The following is a 15,575-nucleotide window of genomic DNA, read 5'->3' as shown; positions in this document are numbered from 1 at the left end:
TGGTTTTCCCTGAGGTCAGAAGTTTCTAATAAAGCAACAGGGCCTTGGTCTGTCCTGAAAAGCCACAGCTGGACTTCCAGGAAGCAGCTGGTGTCAGGGCAGACATTTCCCATCACATTGGCTTCTACTGGCCCACTTGACACTCAAGTCCAGAGTCCTTGGAATATCTGGGTCTCCTGGGCCCAAGAGCCTCTTATTTCTGGTTGTGCCTTCAGTGAGACTCCTGGAGCCCCCCACCCCACCAACCCCTGCCTTGTGAAGCCTCCCTGGCCAATGGGGGTAGTGGGTCTTCTCTCCACTGCTGCTGCTGCTGTGGCTGTGTAAACAGGCCTATATCTTCTAGATGGAGAGGGACAAGTGCAGTGAAGGAAGGAAGTCTGTAGGCTGTGTCAGTGCATCACCTCTAAAGATTGTGAGACTCCTGAACACAGGGACTGCATCTATCCTATTCACTGGTCTTTCCCCAGCTCCCATCATGGTACCTGGCACGTACTGGGTGCTCACATAAATGTTTTTGCAAAGCTGAATAGACCCTGTGAGGGCATCATTATTGGTCCCATTATACAGCAGCAGCAGCCCCCAGTTATACCTTCCATTTCTACCATGCCTGCCACACTTGTAATCACCTTTTAGGTTCACTCCGTTTCTTGCCAGACTGTAAACTCCAGGAGTGGAGGGATTGTGTTTTACTTGCTCACTTCTGTATCCCCAGAAGTGCCTGGCACAGAGGAGATGCTCAGCAAATATTTCTTGAATAAATGGATGGATGGATGGATGAAGCTCAGTCAGATCATGTATTTTGTCTAAGATTACACAGCAGAACCAGTTAAACCCAGTCTCTCCAACCAGGGTGTGAACTCCATGAGTCCTGGTTTTTTTTACCACAGGATCCTTGGCACTATGACCAGTTCCTACATATAGTAGATGCTCAATGAAAAATAATGAATGAATGACTTCAAAGACTGAGCTTTTAAAATTATTATTATTTTGCCACACTTTTTAAGGAGACATGGGACCTTATGTGCAGACACATCACAAGTCCCATTTTGAGAGATGGCAGAATTTAAAGATACAGGCCGTTTTGCAATAGCAAGGATCAAAGGCGGGGCCAGAGGAGCAGGTTGATTGAAATGTGAGCTCCCTTTTCTGTGGCTGGAGCACTAAACTGCATCACCTACAGCCATCAGGAAGTGAGAGCCGCAGAGCACAGGGTTTCCAGCTGCCTATCACTGAGACATCAGGGTCAAGGAGGCCAACAGAAGCAGAGGCAGCCAGACCTTCAGGAACCCTGCAAAGAAAGCAATTATAGGGCTGCTGCTAACACGGATGTGTTTTTGTGCAAAACTAACATTAGGTGCCTCCTCTAGACTGACCAGTTAGGAAAGGATACCCTCTCTGGGCTGATCAGTTAGAAAAAGGAAACTTCTTTCTCTTGATCTGCTCTGAAATCCAATTAGAGAAAGGTGCCACTCAGAGTAGAAAAATAGAGAAAGGTGCCCTCTCAGGTGGACCAGATTGAAGAAGACAGTCTTTCCTCTGGCATTAGGAAGGGCATTGGTAGCCCCTCAAAAGGACACTGATGTGCAGGGCCCAACCTACTCAAGCATCCTTTGTAACCTTGAGATATTCACAGAGGAGAAGCCTCTTAGGAACACCTTAGATCTCCAGTTCCAAGGTCACTGGTACAGGGTTGGACTAGCTCAGGTAAAACACTAGGTTGGTGTAACAACTCCTTCAGATCTAGATACCAGGAGCCAAGAAGGGCAACAGTTACATTAATTCACTTTTCATCCATATTTTCAGACAAGTCAGTCAAAGGCCATAAAATGCCACCTGTCCCTGGCCTTTGTCATCAGAGAAGCAGAGAAACAGGGTTTCTTGTTTGTCTATTGTGTTCATCCTGGAACTAAGCATTGTCTTTGGCATGTAGTAGCACTGAACATATATTTGTTACCTGCTGAGTGAATCCTGAAAATAGTGTTAGAGATAAATCACAAAGCTTCAGGAAGTGCCCAGGATGCAGATCTAGTGTGTGCATGTCTACTAGGTATAAGTTTGTTTAACTGTGTGTGTGTCTGTACCTGCAAATATGCATGCATGCAGCTCTAGCTGTCTGTGCATCTGTGTGTACAAATATGAATATATGCATGTGACCTGGTGTGTGTGTGTGTCTGTGTGTGTGCAAACATGTCTGGGTGATGTACATTCTGGGGTGCCTGTCTATGCATGCCTGTGTCTGTGTGCACATGTGCACTAGTGGGGGACAGCATACATATATGTGCATATGTACATCACCAGGACCAGGCATTTCCACAGGTGTAGTCACCTCTTCAGAGCTCAGGCCAACCAGGCCAGGTGCTCCAGCACATCCTGGGCTTATAGATAAAAGCCCCAGAGGAAGGTTCTCGTGGATGCCCCCTGAAAAGGGGACCTGAACTTACCCAGGCTGCTGGAAGCAGCCCTTGAGACTACGGCCTGGACATCTGTAGATGGAAAGAGAAGGATCAGTGTGAGGAGAAGGCATGCAGTTGGCAAAAATCCTGAGAGAAAGCCCTTCAATTTGCTCTTCTCCTTGCAGCCAGAGTAGTCTTTTTGAAACCCGGGCCTGATCATGTCATTTCCCTGCTTTTGACCTTTCAGGGGTTCCCCACTACTTTCAGGAGAAAGGCCCCAAAACTTAGCAACAACTGTGAGTCCCCACATGGTCTGGACCCCACTACATCAGCTTATCCTATACCAACATCCTCTTCTTTCCAGCCTGCCCGGCCTTTTCTCAGTTCCTCTAGCAGGCTGGGCTACGTCCCACTACAGGCCCTTTGCCCATGCTGTACCCTCTGTACCCGGAGATTCCCTTCCCCTCACCCCTTTTCCCTGACCCCTCTTAGTTAATCCCTCCTCAGTTGAATAATGTCTGCTCCAGTGGTCTCTAAGTTCCATGTGAACCAGATCTGTGTCTGCTTTTGCTCACCACAGGATCCCCAACCACTAGTATAGGGCCTACTACACAGGAGGCAGAAGAACAAATTTGTGCAACAGAAAGAACACATGACTCGGAACTGGTAAAAGGAAGGCAGCTTATAGTCCACCTTGCCCCACAGAATTGACTTGCTCCAGTTCTGAACATAGTAAGATCCACATGTTGAGTTCTGTCATTCCTCCTCATCTCCAGAGAATATTCCCCACCAGGAGCATGGGAGGAGGGAGTATCTTTCTTACTTTTCCGTGTGATGGGACCCAGGTTCAGGACATGGGTTTGGTCTATGATGCCCCCGCTGCGGAATCTGGTCCCAGAGCAGGTCTGCAGGAAGAGGGCAACAAAGAAACCCTTCCATGAGGGAGACTGAATGTGGTCCTGCCGTGGGGAATGGGCTGCACTCCTCACAAGGGCATCCTCCTGCCTCAGTCTGGGGCTTGAGGATGGTCAAAGCAGGGGTTGTCAGGAAATCTGCATACCTGGGCTCATGCCCCACCTCTACCATTTGTTAGGTATATGATCTTAAGCAAGTTACCAAAGTTCTCTGAGTGGCTCATATAAGGAACTAATAAAATTCCTCCCCTTTAGTTACTGCAAAGAATTAAAAAATTAACACAGATAAGGTGCACCTGGTGCTTTAAAATGTCAGCTTCTGTTATCAGAACACAAGCCTGCAGATAAGCCAGAGCATTTACCAGCCAGTTGCAATGCACTGATCTCACCTGATTTCCCAACAGCTTAGGTCTCTTACCTGGCCACGCCCACCCCGTCTTACTGCTCATTCTATTCCTGGACTAAAAGAGAAACACAGCCAAAATGTTTATTTTCTTTTAGACCTTGTGGCCAGATGTCTTTGGTTATTGGAGATGGGCGAGGGAGAGGTCATGGCAAGCAGCCTGAGGGAGGAAAAGGCAACTCACAGGTTTGCATTTTTCATTAACAGTGTCGCACAGATAGACTTCACAGTGCAGATAGACCAGGTCGTAGTTCCCAGCAAAACGGAACATCTGGACAGAAAATCGGCCCTGAGGGGACTCCCCATTCTCCACCACCTGGATGGTTGAGTCCTTAGTGCGTGGACATCTGGGAGATTTAAGTCATAAAACATGGTTGGTTAAACAAGCAATCTATGGCCAAACTTCCTGCACTTGATCTTAGCCAAAAGGCCGAGAAGCAATTATGGCCAAACTTCTGGGTTCAACTCTCACTCCTCCCCCTATTATTTGCTGTGTGTCCTTGAGCAATTTAATCTCTCTGTGCCCCAGTCCCCCATGTATACAGGGAGTACTATTTGTAACCCATTTCATAAGATAGCTGTGAAAATTAAGCCAGTTAACTTTTCAAAGTGCTCACTATAGTATATGACACATAGTAGATGCTACATATATATGATGGTGAAGTAAAACTGTGGTCAGCACAGAGTTGAAACTATGTAATGAAGTCAGCTTGGTTTCCTAGGAAATGACATTCAGGATCCTTAGCTACCATTCCTTTGCTATCTTTTATGTAGGTGGTTCTAACTATAACAGTGGGCAACTTCCAAGTCCTGAGGGGCAATGACCAAATGGGAGTGTGTGTGTATGTGTGTGTGCCCATCTGTAAATGTACACAATGGCACCTAAACTCAAAACTGCACATGCAATGACTCATGTATGTGCTGGGCTGGATCAGGACACATGGGCAGACAAATTGGGCATCTTCTCTGCTATTTTACATGATTTGCTCAGAATTGATTTAGGAGAGGGGCTGAATGCTGATTGCACAGAGGAAGAACTGAGAAGGAACCTCTTTGCTTTGTGTCCCCCACAATTCAGATCTGATTGCAAAAGTGCACACTCCACTTGGCAAAATAAAGGCCCTGAGGTTAAGGGGACCCACTGCCTGAAAGACCCATGCACACAACCTGAGCAGGGCATCCAGCCCCTCTTACTATCTCCCCAGCCGGCTCCTCCTTACACATCCTGAGATGTTTGACATCTCTCTCAGACTGGTGGTCCCCAATCCAGCTCCCACACATGCCCAGACAGAAAAACAAAGGCACATCCAGCATTTCTTCCTGCTTCTTTTTCAAAACTTTCCAAGCGTTCCACAGCGTACATGTTCAACTGCACATATGCTCATTTCATATATGAGAACATGAATAGTCAGACAGATGAGATGGCTTGTGTCTCTGGACAAAGAAACAGCAAGGCCAAGATGTGAACCCAAGTCTCCATGATGGCCCAATCAAGATCATGCCAACCCTTTCCCAATTTTTTTTTTGCCTTACCTAGAAACCACCTTCATGTATGTTTTCCTGTGTTTCCCAACGTCTGTATTATTATCTACTTACTATTTTCATCAAATACATGTAAATTTTTATTGGAATACATCAATTTTTTCAGAAGAATCTTCAGATCCTGACCACAAATGGCAAACCAGTATCGCTTGCCATAAGCAAAACATGACCATTTACAGATAAATACAAAGTAAAACAGTGCTATTAAATTTTATTTAGCTACTGTCACAGCTAAAGGCCCTAAAACAGACTTCTGCTTTCTTTCTGCTGCAAAGGGGATTAGCAAATAACAGAGAAGTGTAAATGTCAGATGAGCACCCAACTGAGACTTTTCCCTTGATGTAATTAGACACATTCTAAGAACTGAATCAGGAATAGGTCACTGTCTTCTTGACTATGCTACTAGAATTGCAAATGCCTCTCCCCTTTTCCTGCTTTGGGTTTTTCCTGTAGCTCCATTACCACTGACATGCTATGGATTTCATCTTGGTTTATTATTGGTCTCCCCCCACCCCTTGGAATATCAGCTGTATGAGGGCATAGAGGTTTGTCTGTTCTATGCACTGTGTTATCCACAGAGCCTGGTACACAGTAAGCTTCCAGAAACATCTATTCCATTTTGAATGACAGTGTGAATTATTTTCTCACAGTGTGGCCCATGGTTCTCCAATGCCTCTGGAGTAAAAAGCAGCACTTCTGTGTCCTCCCTTTTACAACTGGCCCTTGATTAACTGTCTCCAGTGCACTCCTCCCAGCCAAGTCCTGCTTGCTTGCCTCCTGCCTTGGGTGGGTGCACCTTTCAGTCAGGTTTCTTAACCTTTTCTTGAGTCCTGGACACCTCCAGCCTTCTGGTAAAGCCCATGCATCCCTCCTCAAAAATAATGTTTTAAACACATAAAGTACCTAAGATTATAAAGGAAACCAGTTAAATTGAAGTGTAGTTCTCAAAATATTCAAACATTTGATATATATATATATATATTATATATTTACATACCTATTATAAAAATTTTTTAACGTTTATTTTTTATTTATTTTTGAGAAACAGAATGTGAGTGGGGGAGGGGCAGAGAGAAAGGGAAACATAGAATCCAAAGCAGGCTCCCAGCTCTGAGCTGTCAGCACAGAGCCCGACGTGGGGCTCAAACTCACGAACTGTGAGATCATGACCTGAGCTGGTCAGGATGCTTAACCGACTGAGCCATCCAGGTGCCCTTTTACATATCTATTATATATAAATACATACTGATAATACATTAAATAATTTCTAGTAGAAACTGTAATATTCTAGTAACTGAAAAGTATTAACATGTGCAAATGTCCTGCTAATACTTTCATGATTTGTTGCCTATGTTCATAGTGGATGGTAATGTTAGATTTTCAGCTAGAGATGAACAAATATAAAGATGTACTTTTCCCCAAATCCCAATCCAGAGATTGCCCCGTTCTTCCCTGGAATTCCATCCAGGAGCCTCACCTGTCCTGGATGATGAAGTACCTCAAGGGGTCTGTGGCATTGCTGCTGGGTGTGGCATAGCAGTTGGTCATCAGCAGTGCAAACCGGGACAAGTCACCCCCATCCATCATGGTGCCCACGTAAAGAAAGGCCTCTGTGGCCAGGGTCACGGAGGAGCCTTGGTAGGGCTGTGTGTAGGCAGGGCTCTGGAAGAGTGCCATCCGCACGGTGAACATGCCTGTCCCACCCACGCTGATGTTTAGGGTGCTACAGGGAGAGAGGGGCTGGTGAGAAAACCAGATCTGAGAACAGCAACACATGGCCCACCCTTTCTGGTCTGCAGTCCTGGGCAGTCCCTGGTAGCTCTCTGCATTTTTATCCAGCAGTAGGACTGGAACCCACCACCACTGCAATGGTTGCAAACTGCAATGAGCAGACATGGGTCACCTGAGGATCTTGTTGAAATGCAGGTTCTGGTTTGGTAGGTTTGGGTCGGGCTTAAGGTTCTACATTTTTAACAAGCTCCCACGTGTTGCTGTTGCTGCTGATCCATAGATCACATGTCTACCTCCCTCACATGGTAGCCCTTGCCTTTAAGAAGTGCAATAAACAAATTCTCAAGGGAGTCACCTACATTTCTTCTTTGGTCTCAACCTGGAACCATTGAAAGGGAGACTATGAGTCCTACAGGCCTAAGTCAGAGTTCTGGTTCTACCTACAGCAGAAGACAGGGGTTTTGTAAATTTGTAAATTTATTTGTGGTTACAAGTAAACCACACTGGAAATAGCTGCACTGATGTAGACTTCACAGGATGAGCCAATAAAGGACATTGCAAGACTGATACCCTAGAAACAAGGTGTATGATAAAAGCGCAGTAAAGCAGAAGTCCATGTTATAAGTGAGAAGTGGGTTGTTGACTTGGACTCAGATTTGGAGTAAGGCAAGATTCCCAGCTCAAAGCAGAGACACATCTGCACACAGATGTTTTGCTCCCTGAAGTCTGTCAGGCTGAGACATGGCCACCACGTTGCTTCAGTGAACTGCTTGACCAGATGATGACCCATCCAAAGGCAGATAATGAGCAACCTTCTTCCCCCAAGTAAGCCAGGCACCCTCATCAGTGCCTAGTGCCCTTCCCCAAGTCTGGTTGGCCCAAAGAGCATGTAACCATGGGTGAGCTTCACAATTAAGGCCATGGTAGAGTGGGGACTCTGGGCCTGATGGCCTGGGTTTGAATCCCAGCTCTGTCACTTACTAAACTCTACTTTCGGACAAGTTCCTCAACCTTCTCTGAGCCTCAATTTCCACACCTGTATAATGGGAATAATAATAATAGTAATACCTATACCTCTTAAGGTGCTCTAAGATTTCACTGAGATTTCCTGTAGAGCTGTTAGCACAATGCCTGACATATAGTCAGCTCTTCATAAATGCTTGTTCTAATTACAACTGTAATTTTTCCAACATCAGCATCGTTGGCTTGTGAGTCGTCCTACTCAGAGATTTTCAGTTTTACTTGGCAACAGGATCCTTTTATTATTTTTTTAAATAATAAAACCACATGTGGCACCCATTATAGGTGGAACATCTCTGGTTCACTTTGTAGGCATCCCCAAAGGCACTTCCTTAAAGACCCTGAAACCCCAAGAGGCATAATTTTAAATCCCTCTTTAGTCAACTCTCCTTCTTTTTACAGAGAAGGAAGGAAACAGAGATTCAAATATGGCATATAATTTATGTATCATATAAATAGCAGGTCTGGACCAGGAGCCCTCCCTCCTTCCGTCTGGTCCAACCACCCTGCCCCTCTGATAAGCTAGAGGCCCTAATATTTGATTTACATATGCAAAGCACTGTTGTGCTTCTAATAAAGTACTGCTAAGTCCATTTCACTGAAGACCATCACCCAGGGTGGGGCTATCAGTTTCCAAAGCCATCTTGTTAGTATGTGACAGAGCCTGGATTTGAATCTGGGCTCCAGTATTCCCAGTTGGGCTGTATTCCATTGGGAATGCTCGCTCCCAGTACCCCCACCCAGCTCCTTATGGCTGGCAGTTGACAGGGAAACTGAGGACCTGGTGGTTAAGGGGTCGTGGGGTGGAGCCAGCCAGGGACACTGGGGACCCTCTCTGGCCACACCTGACCATTGGCTGCAGGGAGGTCTTCAAGCTGACTTTCATGTCCAGGGGGTAGGAGCACGCAAAGTTGATGTTGATGTTGAGGTCACGGATGATGATCTCATCTGCCAGGTAGAGGGTGTTGCTGTACGTGGCATGGGTTTCATTCCTCTGTGTTGGAGGGTGGGAGTGGGAGAAAGGGGCATGAGAATCTGAGTAGGACTCAAAGCCAAATGGGTTTCTCTAGCTACCTGTGAGCTGTCCTCCCAGCTGTCATAATCAAAAGTTATAACAACAGCAGCCATCTATGAGCATGCATCACGTGCTAGGTCCTGAGCGAAATGTTCCTCCGGCATCACTGTATTGGCCCCTTCAATGACCCTAAGCTCTACTATCTCCTGCCTCATGATGAGGAGATGGGGCTTCATAGAAACTGACTAACTCTGAGTAACTTGCCCACAAGACGTGGGATCTAAGAGCCTGGGCTCTTCCACTTAGGCCATGTTTCCTCTCTCATACACTAAAAAGACTAAAAACCATGTCCTGACTCATTGTTAATGCTGGAATTTTAAACGCTACATGCAGCAAATGAAAACTTCCTTCTTCCTTTCTTTTGTCTTCTTTCCTTTTCTTTCCGGGGGATGAGGGAGTTGGGGAAGCAGTGTTCACTCAAACATTGACCTCTGGGTCCCTTTTGAGGAGGTTTCTGTAGGTGAAGTCCTGGTTCTCTAGACACCAGTGATGCAGACCTTGCCTCCCAGGATCACCCAAGATAGACAGACCTGCTTCTGAGCCCAGTGCCAATACCTACTGGCTGAGAAGAATTACTTTCCTGTAGGCCCTTCTGTTCCCATCTGTAAAATGGGGAACTGTCATCAGGATCATTCTCTTTACTTGAAGCTAACATTTATTAAGCACTTACACTGTGCCAGTCACTGTCCTAATCACTTCACATACAATAACTCATTTAATCCTCTTAAAAGTCCTATGAAGTAGGTACTATTATCCCATTTTATAGTTGAGGAAACTGAGGCACAGCCAGGCTCATACAACTGGGAAATGATAAAGCTAGGGCTTGAACCAGGCAGTGCTCTTACCCTGTCCCACACTGACCAGCACATACCGTCATCACTGTCCCACAGGGGCCATCCCTGGCTGGGGTCACCACAGAAATCCAGTCCCGGTCTCCCCTCTCGATGAAGCCTGAGCACTGGCTGTCACGCAGGTACATGAAAACTTTCTCAAAGCCCAGGCTCTTCAGCTGGCACTTGCTCAGGGACACCTTGATGTCATTGGCCCCACACTCCAGCCTGCGCTCCAGGTGGGAGAGATCTGAAATAGGCAGGGAAGGTGGAATTGGAAGCCAGTGACCACAATTCGGGGTCCACCACATCTCCAGGCCCTGGGCCCAATTGGTTGGGCTATCCACCACCTGGAGGGCACTCAGATTAGCCTCTGTCTGTTCTTGCTGTGGTCTTCCCTATCAGAGGGACTGAGACACAAGATTGGACTCTGAGAATCACTGGATGGATTCAAGTGGCCATCCGTCAGCCCCTTGTTAACCTTCTATGTGGATTGTATACAAATGAAAACATTTTTGATCCATTCACCCCCCAGCAGTAAATACATTGAATCTCAGTAAGACAAAACAAAACAACACATTAATTATAGTATCTTTCCATCCTTTCTATATCAAAGAGATAGTCCTCACTAGTTACTAATGTTTTTAATGCTCTGCACTTACTAATTTCCCTTTCAAAACAACAGAATGCAGATATCAGGCTAAGTGTTTGGGGAACAAAATAACACCTAGCTGGATTTTTTTTTTTTTACTTTAAAATTGAAGTATTACACAGCTGCTAGAATTTAATAGTTTTCTTTTCTTGTATTCATTTTTACTGTTACCTTCTATCGAAGGTGTTACTTGCCACAGATAGATGCAGTAGTGATCATCAATGTCCCAAGTTTATTTCAAAGAAGAAGGATTCAATCAATTTAAAGAAAAACAAGTTACTAATAAAAATCCCAGTATAAGCTAGTACTTGCATAAAGAAAAATTGTAAAATTGGAGCTTGGATGTGACTAAAATCATGACTGAAGTTTGGGAGATACTTTTCTGCTTCAATCATTGTACGTATGGGGAATCTGAGGCTCAGAGATGGCCAGAGCCCTGCTATGGGTCTTCCAGGGGTCAGTGGAAGAAACCGCAGGCTGGTCACCAGTCCTGTGTTCTTGGGCTGCAGAAATATGGCTTAGGTAGTCTTTGGCCAACAGGTAGCACCTTCCCCTGTCCTGCTGTGGTGTGGGAGCCTCAGAAAGAAGGTGGGGATAAGGAAGTCCCTCAAGCTCTGGGAGCTTTGGGGCCAACTAAAATGAGACCAGGAAAAAAAAATAAATAAAAAAAATAAAATAAATAAATAAAAAAAATAAAAAAAAAATAAAATGAGACCAGGAGCCTAGAGAGCTTCTGCTGGTTTTAATAGATATTACTGGACCTTCTTTTCACTCAAATTGGATGATATGTATCACACAGGACTATGTCCCTCCCCCAGTTGCTGACATTTCTCAACACCTTGCCTCCTCCCACTGGCCTCACCAGTGATGTTGGAGTCCTGTTTGCACTGGCAGCTCCATGTGCCATCATCCATTTTGCAGTCCTCGTCTATACTGCACTCCTCACACGTCCCCAACACAGAGCTTGGGTCTGCAGAGTCACAGACACAGACAGTCAGCAGGGATGCTCCCCAGGCTCCTGTGGTGCCCACCCAGGCCTGGAGTGGAGGTGGGGGTGGGGGGAAGACGCCCACTCACCTGTGCAGTAGGCCAGATAGCACTCGGGGGGCGCGGTCAGGTTGTAGACGTAGTAGCCAGCACAGGCCTTCACTTGCACAGGTGCGTCCCACAGGCAGCAGTGGCCCCTCCAGTGGGCGCAGGTCGTGCGGCTCACGATGCCCTCATCACTGGACGGGTGCGTGCCGTTGAGCCACATGGGCGCAGCCGTATTGCAGCTCAGGACCGGCACGCAGGTCTCGGCCAGGCGCACGCCGCCCTGCCCCACAAAGCGGTACCAGCCGCTCAGGCCTGAGTCACAGGTGTAGCCTGCCCCGTACTCAGAGCTGCGCCAGTACTCATCCAGAATGTGGTGCGCCTGGCATGGGTCCACGCACACAAGCATGTCGCCCTCAGGCACGCAGTCCAGTCCTGGCCCGCAGGAGCCTGGGGAACACTCACAGTGCCACCCATCACCCCAGTAGCCAGCGGGGCACACGCATGAGTAGTTGCCTTTGTGGTTGATGCAGGTGGCCAGGGCGTGGCAGCGGCTGAGTCCCGGCTCAGCACACTCGTCCACGTCGGTGCAACCCAGCCCAGGCATCAGGCGGAAGCCGTCAGGGCAGGTGCACAAGTAGGAGCCCAGCATGTTTACACAGATGCTGTCCTCGGAGCAGTTGTGTGCCCCAGAAATGGCACATTCGTCCAGGTCCACGCACATAAGGCCGTCGCCGGTGAAACCCACCTGGCAGGAGCAGGTTGTGGCAACCCCATCCTCCATGCAGGTGGCATTGCTGTGACATTCAGAGCAGCTTCCTGCGGACAGAAGAGCCCAGCCTCAGAGTAGGGACAGCTGGACTAGTGGTCACCAAGAGAGTCCTCCTATATCCCTTTGGGTACCATGTTCTTTAGACTTGGTCCCTGGAGGACTCCCTCCAAAACAAATAAACAAAACTCCCCTTATGATTGCACTGTGCATTCTTCTGTGTTAAGCATTGCTTTCAAACTGTGTCTTCTTTTAAAATATCCATGTTTCTACATCCAGAGGAATAATACAGAGTTCTTGACACTTTGGTAGGATTTAGGTGACCCTGTCATCCCTTCCCCACTTTTGAACATTTAATGCCTTTTGCTCAGATCTTCCCTGCCTCTTCCCTGAAGACTTCCCCAGCTCTCCCAGACAGGGGCAGTCACATTTTGTGTGACATCCTCCATGACAATAAAAGCCATAAAGATAATGAGCTGTTGTTTATTAAGCACTTAAATTTGCATGTGTGCTTTTCACTCATTATCTCATTGAATCCTCCCCAATGGCCCCTAGGGGATTGCTTCTGTGTTTACCCTTATTTTAAAGATGAGCAAACTGAGGTTCAGAGGGTTTAAGCCATGTGCTCTGTTGGTAAAAGCCAGGACACAAACCCAAGTGGCAGGACCACAGAGTATATGCTCTTAACCAAGACACTGAAATGGCATTTACTGTGCCCCCGAGTACTCCAGCTCATGGGAGGTGCCCAGCTCCCTTTTCCATGGAGAAGCTGAAAGCTACATGAGGGTGATGTAAGACCCAATGGAAAGACCTCTTAAGAATGCAAGGGGAGGTATTTGGGAGCCACTTAGGTGTTTTAAACCTCCTGTGTGGTTAAGTATGTTCCCGACTTTCCAGTAAAGTGGCAGGGGACCTTAGTGGTATTCTAGACTCTTGTGATCTAAGAACCACAGCATTAGCATCACCTGAGAGCTTGTCAGAAACGCAGAATTTCAGGCCCTACCCAGGACCCACTGAATCAGAGCCTGCATTTTAGCAAAATTCCCATCTGAGTCCTATATACATTAAAGTATCAAAATGTATTTAGAATAAATCAAATTCCAAGCATGACAGGAGAGAGAGCATGACCTCCTCTGCTAATAGTGGCATTGTTCCCTAGACACACACACACACACACACACACACACACACACACACAACTTACTTGCTTCTGAGGTCTCAATGGTGACAGCTGTTATGACCCAAGAGGTTACCACCACTACCATCTGCATCATGGTCAGAGAAGAAAGCCGCCCCATTCCTTCTGCTCTTCACAGCTACTTCTGATCTGGGGAAGACCTGCCCAAAGACAAGGACAGGTTGACCCCCTGGGTTTTCCTCCCAGTCTGTGATGCCTGGAGTCCTGTGAACAGAGATGGAGGGGATAAACGCATGATCTAACTCCCCTCCCCACAGTTGGGAGGAGTGCTTTGGTTGTGCACTGCACAGCTCCAGAAGATGCCATTTATATGAACTACAAAAAGTGTGCAGTGCTGTGGCCCCTGCTTTGGTGGTTTTCTCATCTGTGACCCCACCCTTACTCCCACCCACATGCCATCCTCTGCTCCCCAAGTCTCAGTGCATCTGGAAGAACTGAGTCTCATTTGGAACAGGAAGCAGCAAGATAGGGTAGAATGTTCTGTACTCACCATCATAGGAGGCAGTTTTGGGTTTTAACAGCCAACTGCTGATCCCTGCTGAGAAACTTTCAGCTTGCCCAGATCCATTTATTTATTCAACAAACATTTATTGAGTAGCTACCTTGTGCCAAACAGGGAGCTACACACCAAAGAAAACAATGAACAAGATAGGCAAGATCCCTGACTTCATGCAACTCACATATCACAAAGAAATAGCTTGAGATAAGAAACTTGAGAGGCGATTAACCCTCACAATGGATTTTAATGTTTCCAGAGCAGTCACTTATTATTTCACTCAATTGGTGAAATAATCCTAGGTGGGTACTACTAATACTACCCTAATTTTTCCAGTAGCAAAGTAGGGTAGCATGGTGGTTAAATGTGCGGGACTTGGAGCCTGTAACAGGGATCCAAATCCCCGTTTTACCAACCACTAACAGTGTGACTTTCGGCAAGGTATTTCATTTCGGGAAGAATTTGTTTTCTCACCTATGAAATATGGGTCATTGCTTCCACAAACTGAGTGCCTGTGATGTGCCAGGCTTAGTCTGAAGTCCCTGTGATCAAAGAACTTGTGTTCTAGAGCGGTATTTTCCAAGCCTTTGTGACTAGGATCTGCTATAAAGAAAATATTTTTTGCCATAAATTGGTACAGTTGTTGGGGCGCCTGGGTGGCTCAGTCAGTTAAGCATCTGACTTCAGCTCAGGTCATGATCTCACAGTTTGTGAGTTTGATCCCCGTGTCAGGCTCTGTGCTGACAGCTTAGAGCCTGGATCCTGCTTCAGATTCTGTGTCTCCTTCTCTCTCTGTCCCTCCCCTGCTCACGCTCTGTCTCTCTCTGTCTCACAAAAATATATTTTAAAAAATGTTAAAAAAAGTTAAATTGGTGCAGTTGCTTGTGTATGTGCCTGCACACACACACACACACACACACACACACACACACACACACTAGAAGTTTTATAAAAAAAATTTTATCATTACTGTGTACATTGCTTGTTGACATTGTCTATAGTATTTAGTTAAAAGAAGATTTTGGATATAATCCACAAATTATTTGATGATCCACTAATGGGTTGTGATCTATACTTTGAAAACACTGTGGTGGGTAATAACTGACTGCATATTGTCATGGGTATTAACTAAGATGATATATTCAAAGCAGGACCTAGCACAGAGCCAATGCTATTGTTCACTGCTATATTCTCAGTGCCTGGTACATAGTAGACACTTAACTAACATGCATTGAATGAGTGAAGAAATAGTAGTCATTGTTATTAGAAAAGCACAGAGCACAGCCTCAAAGAGAGGGAAACTGGCCAACCAGAGATAATGAAGCCAATTATCAACAGAGGAAGGACTCACTCTAGGTCTGACCCTAGTGTCCAGTCTCTTGATTTTCTTTCCCCTTCTCCCAAGCAGAATGGGAATTAGAAGACAGCTAGGTGGGAAGAAGTGGCTAGAAGAAGAGAGAGCTGTAGATAGCCTTACCTGAAGCCAGAAAGGTAGAATTAATCTGTTTACAAGTATGTGC

The 15,575-nt window shown here is 46.2% G+C and overlaps 1 protein-coding gene across 2 annotated transcripts; it reads right to left on the bottom strand.

Annotated features, from left to right (window-relative positions):
* Positions 1–963: 963 nt before the first annotated feature.
* On the bottom strand, positions 964–13,796 carry UMOD (uromodulin). 2 transcript variants are annotated; one of them, XM_040458893.1, is made up of 10 exons: positions 13,566–13,795; positions 11,638–12,411; positions 11,423–11,530; positions 9,950–10,158; positions 8,849–8,997; positions 6,730–6,975; positions 3,895–4,057; positions 3,217–3,298; positions 2,442–2,483; positions 964–1,288 (listed from the first exon to the last, which is right to left on the bottom strand). In XM_040458893.1, exons 1-10 carry the CDS (start codon positions 13,657–13,659, stop codon positions 1,227–1,229), a joined length of 1,929 nt encoding a protein of 642 aa, XP_040314827.1. In that variant the 5' UTR covers positions 13,660–13,795; the 3' UTR covers positions 964–1,226. The 2 variants fall into 2 exon arrangements, with proteins under 2 accessions (XP_040314827.1, XP_040314828.1); XM_040458894.1 differs by lacking the exons at positions 964–1,288; positions 2,442–2,483; positions 3,217–3,298; positions 3,895–4,057 and adding an exon at positions 5,023–6,155 and having other exon boundaries at positions 13,566–13,796.
* Between the last annotated feature and the right edge of the window lie 1,779 nt (positions 13,797–15,575).

The sequence above is a fragment of the Herpailurus yagouaroundi genome, unplaced genomic scaffold (assembly GCF_014898765.1).
Source record: "Herpailurus yagouaroundi ecotype Mexico unplaced genomic scaffold, PumYag 222, whole genome shotgun sequence".
Taxonomy (NCBI): Eukaryota; Metazoa; Chordata; class Mammalia; order Carnivora; family Felidae; genus Herpailurus; species Herpailurus yagouaroundi.
The sequence above is the reverse complement of the archived record's forward strand: the minus strand, read 5'-3'. Positions and strand labels throughout refer to the sequence as shown.